This window comes from Stylophora pistillata, chromosome 9, assembly GCF_964205215.1.
Source record: "Stylophora pistillata chromosome 9, jaStyPist1.2, whole genome shotgun sequence".
Taxonomy (NCBI): Eukaryota; Metazoa; Cnidaria; class Anthozoa; order Scleractinia; family Pocilloporidae; genus Stylophora; species Stylophora pistillata.
In genome coordinates this window covers 24670201-24685139 of record NC_142527.1, presented here as the reverse complement: position 1 = coordinate 24685139, position 14939 = coordinate 24670201, and the positions used below count along the sequence as shown (strand labels likewise).

At 39.0% G+C, this 14939-nt stretch overlaps 2 protein-coding genes and 1 pseudogene across 3 annotated transcripts; all 3 read right to left on the bottom strand.

The window, feature by feature from the left end:
• Nucleotides 1–1620: 1620 nt before the first annotated feature.
• On the bottom strand, nucleotides 1621–3709 carry LOC111336425 (beta-galactosidase). Its single transcript, XM_022942533.2, has one exon. It carries the CDS (start codon nucleotides 3644–3646, stop codon nucleotides 1718–1720), a length of 1929 nt encoding a protein of 642 aa, XP_022798268.2. The 5' UTR covers nucleotides 3647–3709; the 3' UTR covers nucleotides 1621–1717.
• A 3283-nt stretch (nucleotides 3710–6992) lies between these two features.
• On the bottom strand, nucleotides 6993–9115 carry LOC111336417 (beta-galactosidase pseudogene; annotated as a pseudogene). The gene has a single exon (XR_015992036.1). The product of XR_015992036.1 is annotated as a beta-galactosidase pseudogene (transcript).
• A 2583-nt stretch (nucleotides 9116–11698) lies between these two features.
• On the bottom strand, nucleotides 11699–14556 carry LOC148724005 (uncharacterized). The gene is made up of 2 exons (XM_088734321.1): nucleotides 14308–14556; nucleotides 11699–14230 (listed from the first exon to the last, which is right to left on the bottom strand). Exons 1-2 carry the CDS (start codon nucleotides 14436–14438, stop codon nucleotides 11941–11943), a joined length of 2421 nt encoding a protein of 806 aa, XP_088590447.1. The 5' UTR covers nucleotides 14439–14556; the 3' UTR covers nucleotides 11699–11940.
• Between the last annotated feature and the right edge of the window lie 383 nt (nucleotides 14557–14939).

Sequence of the window (14939 nt, the reverse complement as noted above, 5' to 3'; positions counted from 1 at the left end):
TCCCTGCTGTTTGCAATACAATTCTTATGATTTTGGTTCAGAAAATTTAGTTATGGATCAACTTAAAACCCCTTAATTTTTATTTTTATTAATTCTTATCACTTGTCTGCTTACTGGTAATGTCATTGATTGGAGAAATTCTATCTTGATCACTCATGGGAGTTACAGGGTTAAAAAAAAAAAAAGAAAAAAACAGAAAAGAAAGCCTTCAATAAACTGTAGAAAAGTTGTAAACATTTAAGAAGTCACATCTTCTCGGATAAGGACGAATAAACCATAGGTCCCATCTCCTGCATCGTTAATTGGATAATTTGATTGGGCAGGAGACATCAAAGAACGCACATCACGAGATTACTGTGATGTGGTCTGGCCTGGTTACTGGGAATTGGGGGGAGGGGGGCATCTGTAAATAATTTGCCTTTGTTGATTGTAAACTGCCACTGGCAGTCTGGTAAAGTCCCCTGCAATGAATTGTAAAGTGCATTTGATCATATCCACATGTTAATTTACGCTATATAAATGTTAATTCATTCAATTCATTCATTCATTCATCTTCTAACAACTTCCAAGTGTGAAATATTTGTAAACTCACAAAGACCAAAAAAAGGATAGATCCCTTCAAAACATTCTCAGATGTTTTGATTTATGACCAGAGTAAAGCCTTCCTGAGTGAGCATCTCTCATGAGCAAGAACTTCCTGTACCTACAACCAGCCACCCTTTTTACATCCAAAACTTTTGTTTTGAAAGGAAAACAGTTGGATAGTGTAACAATCATTATAATTTGGATATATCAACAAAGTTGAAATGGTAAATTGGCCGCCGTAACGATTACAAAAGCTGACATTTCGAGCGTTAGCCCTTCGTCGTCGCGCCGACGAAGGGCTAACGCTCAAAACGTCAGCTTTTGTAATCGTTATGGCGGCCAATTTACCATTTCAACTTTGTTGATATATCCAAATTATTTCGTTACTCCCACCGACGCAGCCCCAAACAGTTTCTTTTGAAACTATCAGCCTTTATTCATTTGTAACACTCATTGTCAGCTAATGTTCCCCCCTAATATTAATAACAGGCTTTACATTAAACGGAAAACTAGGAAGAAGGGGCTCTGTGATCAGTGACAAAGACTAGAAATGTCAATCAAGATTTGGCAAAGAAGCACTCAAGCACAGTGATACATAATGCTTTTTGGAAATAGACATTGTCACCTCTTTAATTTAATACGATCACACGATTTTCAAACCTTGAACAGTATGACTAAGAATCATGTGAGGTACAGCAGAGACTTCTAAGAAAACTAATTTACCAATCATGCACTGCAAATCCATTTAGCTGCTCTCTTCTTATACTGCTTTCTAGAAAACAAAATTTTTTTTCATCTTGGTCAGGCACATTCTCCTGAGAAGGCCCCCTCTGTAAATAGAATTATGCACCAATCTGGCAAATTCAGGGGGAGGATCCAAGGAAGTCTAGACACCCACCCCACCCCCTTATCTGACCTAAGTGCTTCTTCTACTTCTTATGCGACACTGAAATAATTGCAATGGCAGGATTGCATTTAAAAGTTAATCAATTATGTAGTATTTAAAATTTACTTGTCTAAAAATATTCTGTAGAGTAAAAAAACAAGAAATTCTGTCTCTTCTGTATCAGTGTTTGAACCTCCTATCAAATTAACATTCTTAGACCCCTGCCTGTAATGGTCAAACATAACTTCAGTGTATGGGGTGAACTGTTCCATTTAGAGATGGGTTTGCCACAAATTCAACAAAACAGCTTGAAGGAAATTCACAAGGAGCACCATCCAGTTCAAGTAACACCAATGAAGAGGGCTGTTGATTTGGTGAGAGCACACTGGCTGGTACGAATAAAGTCTCCTGAGGACCAACTACAGGCCAGTAGCGACCCAGGTTAAAGCCATTGACAAATGCCTGTCCTTTACTCCATCCTGGAAGCTGAAGAAATGTGTCAGATGCATTTCCCCTCGCGTTTGGTGGAATCTCTCCATGAAAAAATGATGGTGAAAAGTTATCAGTGGTGAAAGGGTCAAGAACATCGTTGAATTCATTTGGAAGGAGGGATGTCAAGTTTGAAACAACACTGGTCAAGTTTATTGGATAAATTTGCCAATTTGCTAATATATTTCCATTGATTGTTACATTTCCAACAATTCCTTTTGGATCACAAATGGAGGGCCCATAGTTAATTCTCCCTTCATTCTCAACAAGAATGTCAAGCTGCAAGAATTCTCCAATATGCAGGGTAACGTCAGTCTGGTTTGGATTACGGTACAAGGTAGCCTGACGAACCCTTCCCACATAGACAATGGCCCTGTCACGGGTGACACTGGCAATGGTCAGGGTCACAGTTGATTGAGCAAAACCTTTTGGGATCTCTGTTCTGTAAAGAACAAACCCATAGTTTTGTTCAATCTGCTCCATGGTTAAAGGAAATGTTGAATTCACTGGGCCATATGGTGCTGCAAGCCTGGGCAAAAGATCAAGCAATGTTGACATTTGTGTCATCTGAACTTTGCCATATGCAAACTTTGTTGTATTAGCTGGGATAGGTATTACAGGAACTGCTTCATGCTTGGAAATTATTTCCCGTAAAATCATGAATTTTGGGGTGGTGTCACCAGCTTCTGTTAAGGGTGCATCATAGTCATAACTGGTGGGGTTAGGATGAAGAACTCCATCACTATATTGTGCACCATTCATAAAACCAAAATTGGTACCTCCTTCATACAAGTAAAAGTTTACAGATGCATTCATGGACAGGATTTTGTCCAGTGTGTTGGCGATAGGCATGGCTGCCCTCGTCTGGTGAGGTTCTCCCCAGTTATCTAACCAACCAGCATAGAACTCGGTGTTGACGAGGGGTCCCTTAGGAGAAAACTTGCGCATGACAGCAAAGGCACTTTCTGGGTCAGTTTCGGGCCCAAAGTCGACAGTTGCATAGAGGGACGATACTGTGCCACATTCTAAATACGATTCCCCGTCACCATCAACGGTAAATAAAATAACATTTTTGCCTAAATAATTCCTGAATAATTGTGCCAGAAGCTCCATATAAGAGTGATCACAAGCTGGGAAGCTTCCATATTCGTTCTCCACTTGGATTGATATAATAGGGCCTCCGTTTTCGTACAAGAACGGTTTCAGTAGCGGCAAAAGAACTCCCAGCCAATTCTCTACAGCCATGATGTACTCTTTGCTTTCTGTAGACCTCAGTGATATCGATGTATTCTTCAACAGCCAAGCTGGAAAACCCCCGAACTCCCACTCGGCGCAAATGTAAGGACCAGCTCTTACAATAACTAGGAGTCCCAGGCTGTTTGCAAGCTCAATAAAACTTACAATATCTGCATCTCCATCAAAGTTGTACTTTCCCTGAACTGGTTCGTGAATATTCCAGGCAACGTATGTCTGAACAGCGTTTAAACCGCCTGCCTTCATTTTCATAAGTCGGTCTTTCCAGTAGAAACTCGGAACACGAAAGTAATGAAGGCTTCCGGAAATATAACGAAATGGCTGGCCATCTTTTAGGAAACAATCGTTTTCGTAGTCTATTACGAAAGAGCGAGATTCAGATCGTCCTAAGAGAGCAAACAGCGGCAGAAAGATTGCCCAGATAAACGCCATGTTTGAGTGCCGAAGGTTTCACCCCATCACATGATCCTATCGAATTTCACGACGTGGGTAACCACATTGAACAGCCCAATCTCTTGTTTAAGATGTTATTTTAAGACTTAAAGCTTGATAGAAAGTCATGTATTGTGTCAAAATATGCCAACAAAGTAGTGAGGTAAATTTTTGTGGTTTACACAGCCCTCGCATCCACGCGACTGAAATCGGCCTTAGCATGAAAGGAAAGAGGAAGAGGGTGGGGGGTTGGCTGGGGATGGACAATCGTTTCAGTTGGTGCGCAGTTCCTTTAAGAGCATTTGCTTCTTTTCCAAAAAATGCACAAGTTGAATGGAAATTTGTCAGGTATTTCTGCTTGCAAGATTTTTCTACGGAACGCCTGATTTTTAAAAGGAACTGTGGCACCCAATCCACTGTTAAAGCCGTAAGCCCTTGGAGCGACCAGCATCTATTTCTCCTTACAATATCACCCCCAGAATCACAAATTTAGTCTGAATCACATATATTGAGAACAGAATGGAGAATATGCATACTGATTTTAAATGGTCAACCCTCTAACCCCAAGAATGACTACATGTGGCATTTGATTTCTCCTTACAAAATCACCTTGAATCAAACATCATGGTCAGGAAAATTAAGGAGATGATCATCAACTAAGGATGGTCTTCATTGTTGACAAATTCTCCTTGTCAGCACCGTAGGTAATGTACAGAACACAGTGTGGAGAATATGCATGCTTTTGTTAGGGTGTAAAGGTTTAAATAGCCACAAAAAGGTCCAGATGAACAAAACAAAAAGAAAATAATACATTTATGAACAAGGTACAAAAATTGCAGTGACAACAACATGCAAATTTATTGACCCTTTCAACTCAAGTATTGATCATTAACAGTGAAGCTACCTGTTCTACTAACAGCTATGCTATAGACTCAAATGAATACAAATTAAATAACAGAAACTATGTTTTCATTGGTTTTCTGACATATCATAATTAACAATTATTCCACGAGCGTGCGTTGGATATGAGATGATAGATAGCCAATGAGGCGCGTAGTGCCGAGTTGGCTATAATCATCTCATATCCAACAAGCGAGAGAGGAATAACTGTTTTATTAAAAATGTCCCCAAGATATTAGACAAATCTTACCAAATCTTAATTTTTTTAGCTCCCTTTTAATTTTAAACAGATGCGTACGCTTACCATATTTGTAGATTATGGTATATTGGCTCATATACCATAATAGCTAAGCCAATAAAAAGTCTTGAATTGCATTATCCAATGATCCAGTTTTTAATAATATTTGATATCTCCATTTAGTATAATTTAAAAGATGAGCAAAGAGTTTCCAGCAATCTGATTGGTCGAGCGGTTCCTTATATGACGCTATGTAAACCGCTCCACACGGTTTCTATAAAATGTTAAAATAAATGTTACTAAAATGTTATGATTTTAGAAATTTCACTGTTGTTCAGCTCTGAAATTATAATAAAACAATTATTCGCCTCAGGTTCCGTGAATTTTGTCAAATAATCCCCTTGACTTTGTCTTGGGGATTATTTGACGATATTCACCTGGCCTTCGGCGAATAATTGTTAAATAGTGCAAATTAACAGATGCATATGATCAAATATGCAATTTCAACTAAATTGGAGGATATCTACCAATACTGTTCCTTTCCTACAATCCAAGCACAACCTTTGCCTACCATTAATGCTACGTATATTAAAGTACACGATGATATGGTGCTGGTTGCTTGGCCCTACTGCCAGCATGGTTTGCTTCAAATGTTTATGATCTAACACTGAGAACACATAGAGTAAACATATTTCTCATTCCAACTAAATGTCTTGGTTCACACTCCAAAAAGGGACACTATGGTCTGCATCACCTTGTGCTTTATTCATAAATTGAACAAAAAATAAACTTGGTCCATTCTCCTATGTATTAACCTTGTTTTACTACATACATGTTTAACTCCGTGCCATAAGTTAGTTTAGTTTAGTTTATTAGCTTCGCTGACTGGCAGGGACACAGCAACAGCTTGCACCAATTACTGCAGGCCCAGTAAACCCACCCATCCCAACCCAGGGGAGGACATCAATCACACAGTAATCTCGTGTGTGAGAAATTAACGTCTCCTACCCCCAATCGTGCAGGAGACGGGACCTTCATTTATTCATCCCTAAACGAGAAGACTAGAATATCTAACCATTTCTTGATGTTATAGAAAGGTAGCAAATTCTTCTCAATTATTTTAAGACCTTGATTGTTGGTCCGGCCAGGGCTCGAACCCTTGACCTCCTGCACAACAGTCCAGCGCACTATCCATTGAGCTAACTGGGCGGCAGTTAGATCAACACCCCAAGGTAAGGGAGATGGTGGCTGCTGTGATAAGAATTCCAAATGCACCCTAGGACCTTTCTTCAGTTGAAAATATGGGGAGCAATGTGGCAGCTCTCCTCAAAATCTGGCTGATAATGATGAACTTTTACTATTTATCCAAAACAACGTACAGTTTTTATTGCAGCCTACACATCAAAGATAAATGCAGTTACTACAAAAAGACAAACATAACCCTCTACCATTCCACTCATAATTATTATGCATCACTGACATCCTCCTGCCCCAACAATGTTCCTTATCAAGAGAAATACATTTACACAGTGAGACATATTGGGAAATGGAGCATTTAGCAATCGAGAAGATTTATGCTTTGTTGAAGATTTATGCCTTGCACACTTTTGCAAGCCCTGATCATTACATAAAATGTGTAATACTACTGAATTGGAAAACAATTATTTTCAATGAGGATGGGGGGGGGGGGGTTGAGTGGCACCACCAAGACCCTCCAGTAGTTATGCCCTTACTCTTACCCACTCTGAGGATTTATCTGTTAAGATAAACATGAAGTGAGGTGTGAGACTGGAAAAGAATGGAGTATCAATGTTCTAAAAACTTCTCACCCAGCTGGCAGTAACTCTCAACAACAAAAACTGACTACATACTTGGGCCCGGTTGTTCAAACGCCGATTAGTGCTAACCCAGGGTTAAATTTCAATCCAGGTTTCTTTATTTCTCTATTCAAGAATCTTTTTGGGATGATTTCGTCTACTCTTTTTAGAGCATCCAGTCATCAAATTGTAGACATAAAGAATTATACTGAATTTTCATGTAAAGCTTTCAGATCTAAAATTAAATATCCCACTTAAACCCTTGGTTATCCTAACCTAGCTTTGAACAACCTGGCCTTGGACATCTATGGTGCATGTTTGACTACCTACTTGGCTAGGTATTTGACAATATATTTGGACATCTGGGTAAAGTGGCATCAAATTATCAATCTATAAATTTGGTTAGGTCACAGTTTTAGGTTTCTTAAAGACACTAACACCCACCTACAATTGTTCACAAGCAACGCCTCTACATCTTCTTTACTGATGTAGGTACTCAATGGTCAGTTTGTGAAATTTTGCAGCAAGAATGTATATCAAGCTCCCACTTGTTTTCCGTCTAATGGGTGGACATCACCATTAATGGAAGGGGTGTCCACAAATTCAACATAGCAGTCCTCTGGGTATTCACATGGAGCAAGATCCAGTTCAAATATCAGCACCGTTGCATTCTGGTTGGCTGTAAGCACACTAGCAGGCACGTATAATGTATCCTGTGGACCAACTACAGGCCAGTATCGACCCAAGTTGAAGCCGTTGACAAAAGCTTGGCCTTTATTCCACCCTGGCAGTTGAAGAAATGTGTCAGATGAAGTGTTTACAGGAAATTCACCATAGTAAAAGGAGGGAGCATATTCATAATTTGAAGTAAACACATCCCCTGACTTCATGTTGTCACCAGAATTGATAGAGAGCTCAAATGAATCGGAAAACAGATTGTCCAAATTTATGGCATACATCTCCCAATTTATGAGTACTGTTCCGTTCAAAGTAACGTTGCCAATGATTCCCTTTGGATCAGCAATTCCATCATTACTTCGACCCATGTTTTCTACAAGAATGTCTAGCTGCAGAAAGTTTCCAACTTCAACAGAGGCAGAGAGTTCATCTTGATCCCGGAATAATGTGGCTTGGCGGACTCTTCCAATGAAAATTATTGCCCTGTCATGCAGTTGGCCAATGATTTCCAAGACAGCAGTACCAGACTCATAAAATGATCCTGGAATTTGTGTTCTGTACAGGATAAATCCATAATTTTGCCCGATCTGTTCCATGGTTAAAGGAACTGATGAATTCACAGGGCCAGAGGGGGCAAGCTTTGGCAAAACCTCAAGTAAAGTTGACTGGAGAGTCATCTGGACTTTGCCATAAGCAAACTTTGTTGTGTTATCTGGGATTGGGCCAACTGGAATCATCTCATACTTGGCAATTGTCTGCAATAGGATACTGAACTTTGTTGATGTGTCACCAGCCTCTGTCAAAGGAGCATCATAATCATAGCTAGTTATGCTTGGTAAAAAGTCTTTGGGCTTGGCTCCATTCATAAATCCAAAGTTGGTGCCCCCTTCGTACATGTAAAAGTTAACCGACGCATTCATAGACAGGATCTTGTCAAGAGTTTTTGCCACATCTGTTGCAGATCTTGTTTGGTGGGGAATACTCCAGCGGTCCAGCCAACCTGGGTAGAACTCAGTGTTGACCAGGGGTCCTTTGGGGGAGAATTCGCGCATGATTGCGAATGCTTTTTCCGGGTCTGTGTTATCTCCAAAATCTACCGTAGAGTACAGTGTTGGGAGAGTACCGCACTTAAGTTCGGACTCTGAATCACCATCGACTGTGAACAGAATTACATCGTTGCCCAGGTATTCGCGGAAAAGTTGCTGCAGAAACTGCATATAATCGTGATCACAAGCGATGAAAGAACCATACTCATTTTCAACTTGAACCGAAATGATAGGTCCGCCATTTGCGTACAGGAGAGGTTTCAGTTTCGGCAAAAGAACACTCATCCAGGACTTGACATAGCTTAGATACTGAGGGTTCTCCGTAGATCGTAAACTCATTGACGTGTTCGACTTCAACAACCAAGGCGGAAACCCCCCGAACTCCCATTCGGCGCAGATGTATGGACCAGCTCTTACAATAACAAGGAGTCCGAGGCTGTTTGCAAGCTCAATAAAACTCACAATGTCTGCGTCTCCATCAAAGTTGTACTGCCCATGAACTGGTTCGTGGATATTCCAAGCAACGTAAGTCTGAACAGCGTTCAAACCGCCTGCCTTCATCTTCATGAGTCGATCCCTCCAGTAGAAACTCGGAACACGAAAGTAATGTAAGCCTCCGGATATGTAACGAAATGGCTGGCCATCTTTTAGAAAGCAATTGTTATTAAAATCGATGACGAAAGATCGAGACTCAGAGCAATGTATAGTGCCACAAAAAGCAGCAAAAAGGAGCGACAGCTTTGCCAAGGAATGGGCCGCCATTGTCAAAAACGCAAATGAAAAGCCCGTGAAAATCATGTGACATATCGCGAGACAGTTTTGTCACGCAGTCAGTTGTTTAACCAAGTGACTGTGTAATGTTGCGAAAACCGCGACAAACCATCTGAATAGGGGAAGGGGGCTTACATGAAATTCCAAACAAGGAAAATATCTACCGAAATAGCTTATTTTATTTGCAACAAGAAACCGCGACTTGATCTGTAAGCTAATCGTGAATATTAAAAAAAAAAAAAACTGGCTTAGAAACTTACCGCAAATTATACATGCAAATTGATAGATTTCTGATCGCCAATTGGTTGTATCTTCGCTCTCCATAGGTACTTCAAAGAGTTTCCTCCAAACATGGTAAAAATACTTTTTTTCAGTCTGACAAGGTGATTCTATGGTTTACTTTGAGCCTAAAATTCACCTTTTTTTCCCCTCTGGTGAAAACTTTTGATATTAGTTGAAGGATATATCATCGGCTTTCAACTCATATACGAACAATTTCATTCATTTTTTAGTTATGATCAACTATTATTAACTTTCACCTCAATTTACACCTTGGCTTTCGTGGGAAACTCTCCTGTGAAACCCAACTATTCACAACAATAGAGGAAATTGGAAGAGCCCTTGACAATGGAAATCAATCAGATCTAATCATTATGGATTTCTCCGAGGCATTTGATACTATCCCACATCAGAGATTAATTAGTAAACTTGACTATTATGGAATAAGGGGTAATCTCAAAAGCTGGATTACTACTTGGCTAACATGTAGAGAACAATCTGTTGTAGTAGATGGAGTATTTTCTCCTGCAGTCCATGTGTCATCTGGTGTTCCCCAGGGGACAGTCCTAGGTCCCCTAATGTTTCTTCTGTATATAAATGATATTGGGGATAACTGCAATTCTGCTATACGATTATTTGCTGATGATACCATCCTCTATAGTATCACTGAGTCGACTCTGGATGCTGGTCAACTCCAACTTGATCTTTCTACAATTGAACAATGGGCAAAAAAATGGCCCATACAATTTAACCCCAACAAATGTTTTGTCATGAGAGTTACCAGGATATCTCATCCAATAATTTTCGATTACAAGCTAATGGGTCATACTTTGGAGTCTGCGTCACACTATCCATACCTTGGGGTGGAATTGTCAAGTTCACTAGACTGGAGTCACCATATTGATATGAAGACTAATAAGGCAAACAGAACTTTGGGTTTCTTAAAAAGGAATCTTGGAAAATGTCCTGAATCTATCAAAGAACTGTCATATAAATCCTTAGTTCGACCGCATCTCGAGTATGCAAGCACAGTCTGGGACCCCTGGAAGGACAAACACGTTAATCAAATTGAAGCTGTTCAAAGAAGATCTGCACGTTTTGTAATAAAATTGTTGGGAGCGTAAACCAGGGACTGAATCAAATCTCCTAAACGATTTGGACTGGCCTCCATTACAGAAAAGAAGAAAGTCTGCACGTTTAACCATGTTCTACAAGATTCTACATGGCGAAGTCCAGATAGAACTCCCAAATTATATCAAGAGGAAAAACCGTCCATTAAGATCATATCATAAGGATAAATTCATAGAAATAAAACCGAACACTGAAACGTATAAGGATTCATTTTATTGTAAAACAATCAAAGACTGGAACTCCTTACCAAATAGTGTTTTAGGAATTGATAAATTAATTAATTTTAAAGATGCAATTAGAGGAATTTAACCTTGAACGTATGTATATATATACATATCAAAGTCATTTCATAGAAGGGTTAACATTTGCTTTGACTTGCATCCAGACTCTCGCGGACATATTTCGCATGCGCGAATGACCAAAAGTTTTATGCGCAAACGATAAAAACAAACATGGCGGCCAGAGTAAAAAGAGAAATCAAAGCGCCGAAGCGATTAATCAACGAAGTAAACCCGTTAAAAGCTGTAGCTGACGAGGGCAGAATACCAAAGCGTCAAAAGGACAATCGCCTTTACGAAATCGAGTCGAAAGAGGTCGACAAAGAAGGCAAGCGAGTAAAAATACATTGTAACGGATTTAGTGATAAGTTTGACGAATGGAGGCCATATGATGGTGATAAATTTCCTATTATGCGGTTGGAACATAAATGTAAACCATCCATGGAATCCATAGACGATCGTTTGCATCTCTTCCAAGACCGCTTGCATCGGGAAGTGAAGCGAAAGCTATACTCTGGAAGGAAGGACGATCCAGAAATCAGGATTGAAATTTCTGTGGAGGAGGTCTTTGAAGTGAGTATTGCCACTGCTGCTCGTGCGAAAAGGGAAAGAAACAAGCAAGTCTATCGGATTTGTAATCACGACCTAGACAGCTTTTTGGGAGTCAAATGGGATGAACGGATTTTAAACGAAAATAGTGATTATGCTTTTGTGACAGAAGGGGCAGTGAGATTTTGGATTACAGAAAGGAACCCTATAATAGAATACAAGCTCATAGGGGGCAAGTATGTGAGGTCAGAAATTGAAGATGACCGTCAACTTGTTTTTACTTTTGTTTGTGGAGATGGAAATAGACACCAGTACCTAACAAGGGATGACTGCTAAATTAAAGACTGAGTTAAATGCAATCACACAACTACAGTTATTGTTTTGATATATTTTATTATCAGTTTATAATCATTGTCAGTTAATTATTGAGATTGAGGGAATGAAAATATTTGTTCATACTAAATTCTAAAAGAGTTTTTGAATATCTTAACTACACATGGATATTACATTTATTTATATTTACTGTAATCAAGGCTGTTATAAGATAAATTTTTAACATGTCAACTAGGAAGCCTAGCCCTCAAAGTTACAGTCACTAGAAAGGAATTTACAAAGTACATCTCTGTGTCCATCTTCCATCAACTTTGATAAGATGTGCACAACAAACTGCAGTCTGGCATTCTTTACAGTTAGCTGAGCATGTCTTTATGGTGTGACCAAGACCTTCACAATTTCCACACTTATAACTTTTCTTTATTCTTTCCATGCCTGCTGCTTCTAGGAGCTGTATTCTATTTTTCTTCAAAAGAATCTGTTTTAAAGCAGAAATTCCCCTATGATTTGAGGATCTAAAATAATGTTTGGATGATATATCATTATATTTTTCCATTCCTTGTTGTGTAAAATAGGATATATTTTCATAGAGTCTTAAGAATTCAGGCACATGAGCATATAGTGCATGCATGTAAGGGGTAACATCTTTGGCTTGATACAAACATAGAAACTTATCAAACCATGAGTTGATCTTATTTGTTAACTGAGTAATAGCATCATCAGTTGTAAACTCAAGCTTCAGGTCTCCAATAATTTCCATAAAACTGGCCCATAGTTTTTCCATTTCTTTAGTTTCCTTAAAGTTGGGAAGGAGTGATTGGAAATTTATGCTTTGCATAACAAGCAACTTTTCTGGTCCGGTAAGGTCTCTATATTCTAATTTTTTAGAGTCTTTATTTACTCTCCAGTCAAAGGAAATTCCAATGTCCTTCAGAGACTTTTCATACCCAGCCATATGTTTATATTTCTCCCTTGTAAACCCACTAGGGAAAGTTTTCACTTTATCTATTGCATCTTCCCTGCGAAGTTGCTGTATGAGAAGCTCAATCAAGTTGTCAGAAATCCTCAAAAATAAGTGAAGTGTGTCAATTATGACATGATCAATGGGAATAAAAGAAAATAAAGGCACTGATTTACAATTGAACTTTTTAGATTTTGCATTGGCAGTTATTTCTTCACATGATCTTGCACCAAGGGACCTGTCTGTGAGGGACCACTTCTTGCTGCAGTCAAACCTTTCATTCCTAGGACATTTGCACCAAATACAGGCATAGTCCTGATTTGCTGCACCCAAACCACACACACAAGCTAAGAACTTCCAGTCCCCTCCCAAAAAGTATTCAATGTCACATTTATAATCACCCACACATATTTGCTTTAGATTCTGCATTTCATCATTAAGATCTGCAAGGGTTGCCTTTAAATTATCATAGCTTTCAGTAGTTTTGATTATGGCAAGAATATAGTTGCCTTTTTCACTCATTGCAATATCTCTTTCATTTAATATTGTGTAAGTTAAATTAACAATTTTGAGCCTTTTCCCAATGTTGGTCCCATCCCCACTAATTTTAACTTTGATTTTAGTGTTAATGTTCAAAACTCCTTTCCCCTGAAGCCTGATTACTTGTTCCTCTAAACTTTCTTTAAAACTTAACTGGACTCCCTCGGCTTGGCCAGGTGTAGGTTGAAGATTCCATTTTGCATTAAGTTCTTTCAATTTCTTCTCCAGCTTATAGCTGTTTGGCATCTGTTTGGTTTTCATAGCCAGCTCATGCCAAGCCTCATTAGAAATGTTAAATTTATCTTTAATGTAGATCCACATATTAATTTCATCCAAATTTTCATCTGTCAGCTCCGTTGAGTCCTTGTCCTTTAGTGGCAGCTCGTTTTCATCAATTAAGGAAAATGTCTCGTACTGTTGAGTTTCGCCATTGAAAACTTCTACTTTTGTGGCAATAAAATCGTACAATCCAAGGAAGGATAATGTTGCCTGACAGTTTTCCTTCATCTGTTGTCGAAGACGTGACTGATGCTGTTTCGTATAATCGGTAAATTTTTTCTTTTTGGCCGGCCCTCTCTTTCCGTCTCTCTGCAGTTTCGCAATTTTACGCGCTAGAATCTTAAATTTTTTTTCGTATTTTTTTTCGTCCTTTTCTGCTTTGTTAAGCACTTGTTCGAGTTTCTCTTCTACCTTTAGCCTTTTCGCCTGTTCATCTGCAAGGGATGCTTCCAGCTTTCTCTTTTGTCCGCGCAAACCTCTGTTCTCCTCTTGTAGCTGACACGCTTCAATTTCATTATAGAATATCTTGAATGAGTACGTCTCTTTCTGCCACTTTTCTTTAAGCTTCTTAACATGGCGACCACCTTTTTGACCAGCTTTCCTCAACGCCGAGAGAAGAAGCGAAATTTTCTTCTTGAAGACATTTACGATACGATTGTTTAAGATTAAACCTTTCAGCGCAGACTCTTCAAAAATTCTTCTTATTCTCGCCGACCAAGCAGACTCAGTACTTAAGTCGTCGATTTTCCCCTCTAATTCTTTACAGACTGTATAGATGAGGTAGCTACCAAACAAGATAGAAAAGGATCTTTAACACAATGAATCTTCGAAGAAATACACGAAACTTGAATCTATACTTACTTGTTTATTTCGTACGTAAATGAAGGGACATCTCCGGATTCCGCTCCATCGAATTCCTGTTCTATCGCACTCGCGCTGTTTATAAAGGTTAGCAGCAGAAATAGAACCAAAGCGTTGATTTCAAGGCCCATTTGCCAGGCCGAAACTTTACCGCACCCTTATGAATTATACATCAAAATACGCGGAATTTATTATTCTTTTCGAATTTGGCGGTAACGCACACATTTGAGCATGCGTTGTACAAACCTCGGCCCAGAGTCTTTGCCTTGTCTCGAAAAAATGAAATCAAAACCTCTTAAAATAGTGCGAGTCAGCAACACAAAATATTTATTTGCCAGTACAAGATTATTGTTTAACGGTATAATTTGCACCTCTACGTAAAGCTTAACAATTTTGCTTTTATAATCTGGAGGTAACAGAACGACAACGTTCTTTAAGCGAAAGAGAGAGAGCAAAATCTTCCAAAATTCGCTGATTCTTTAGTCGGTCGCGTTACAGCGGGTGTCACGCGATATCCGATAGAGCCTTTTGTTAAGCGTGACTTTCATATGATATATATATTATTTATCTTTACATCTTTTATCTCATTTTGTTAATTATTATTGTTATTTTATGTCTTGCGTGATGGCCCC

What these genes read in the sequence shown, in the direction of transcription:
- LOC111336425 (XM_022942533.2), bottom strand. Translation starts at nt 3,646, where the DNA reads ATGGCGTTTATCTGGGCAATCTTTCTGCCGCTGTTTGCTCTCTTAGGA.
- LOC148724005 (XM_088734321.1), bottom strand. Translation starts at nt 14,438, where the DNA reads ATGGGCCTTGAAATCAACGCTTTGGTTCTATTTCTGCTGCTAACCTTT. An exon ending in TTTACGTACGAAATAAACAA is followed by an intron (nt 14,231 to 14,307) that starts GTAAGTATAGAT and finishes CTTGTTTGGTAG; the next exon opens with CTACCTCATCTATACAGTCT.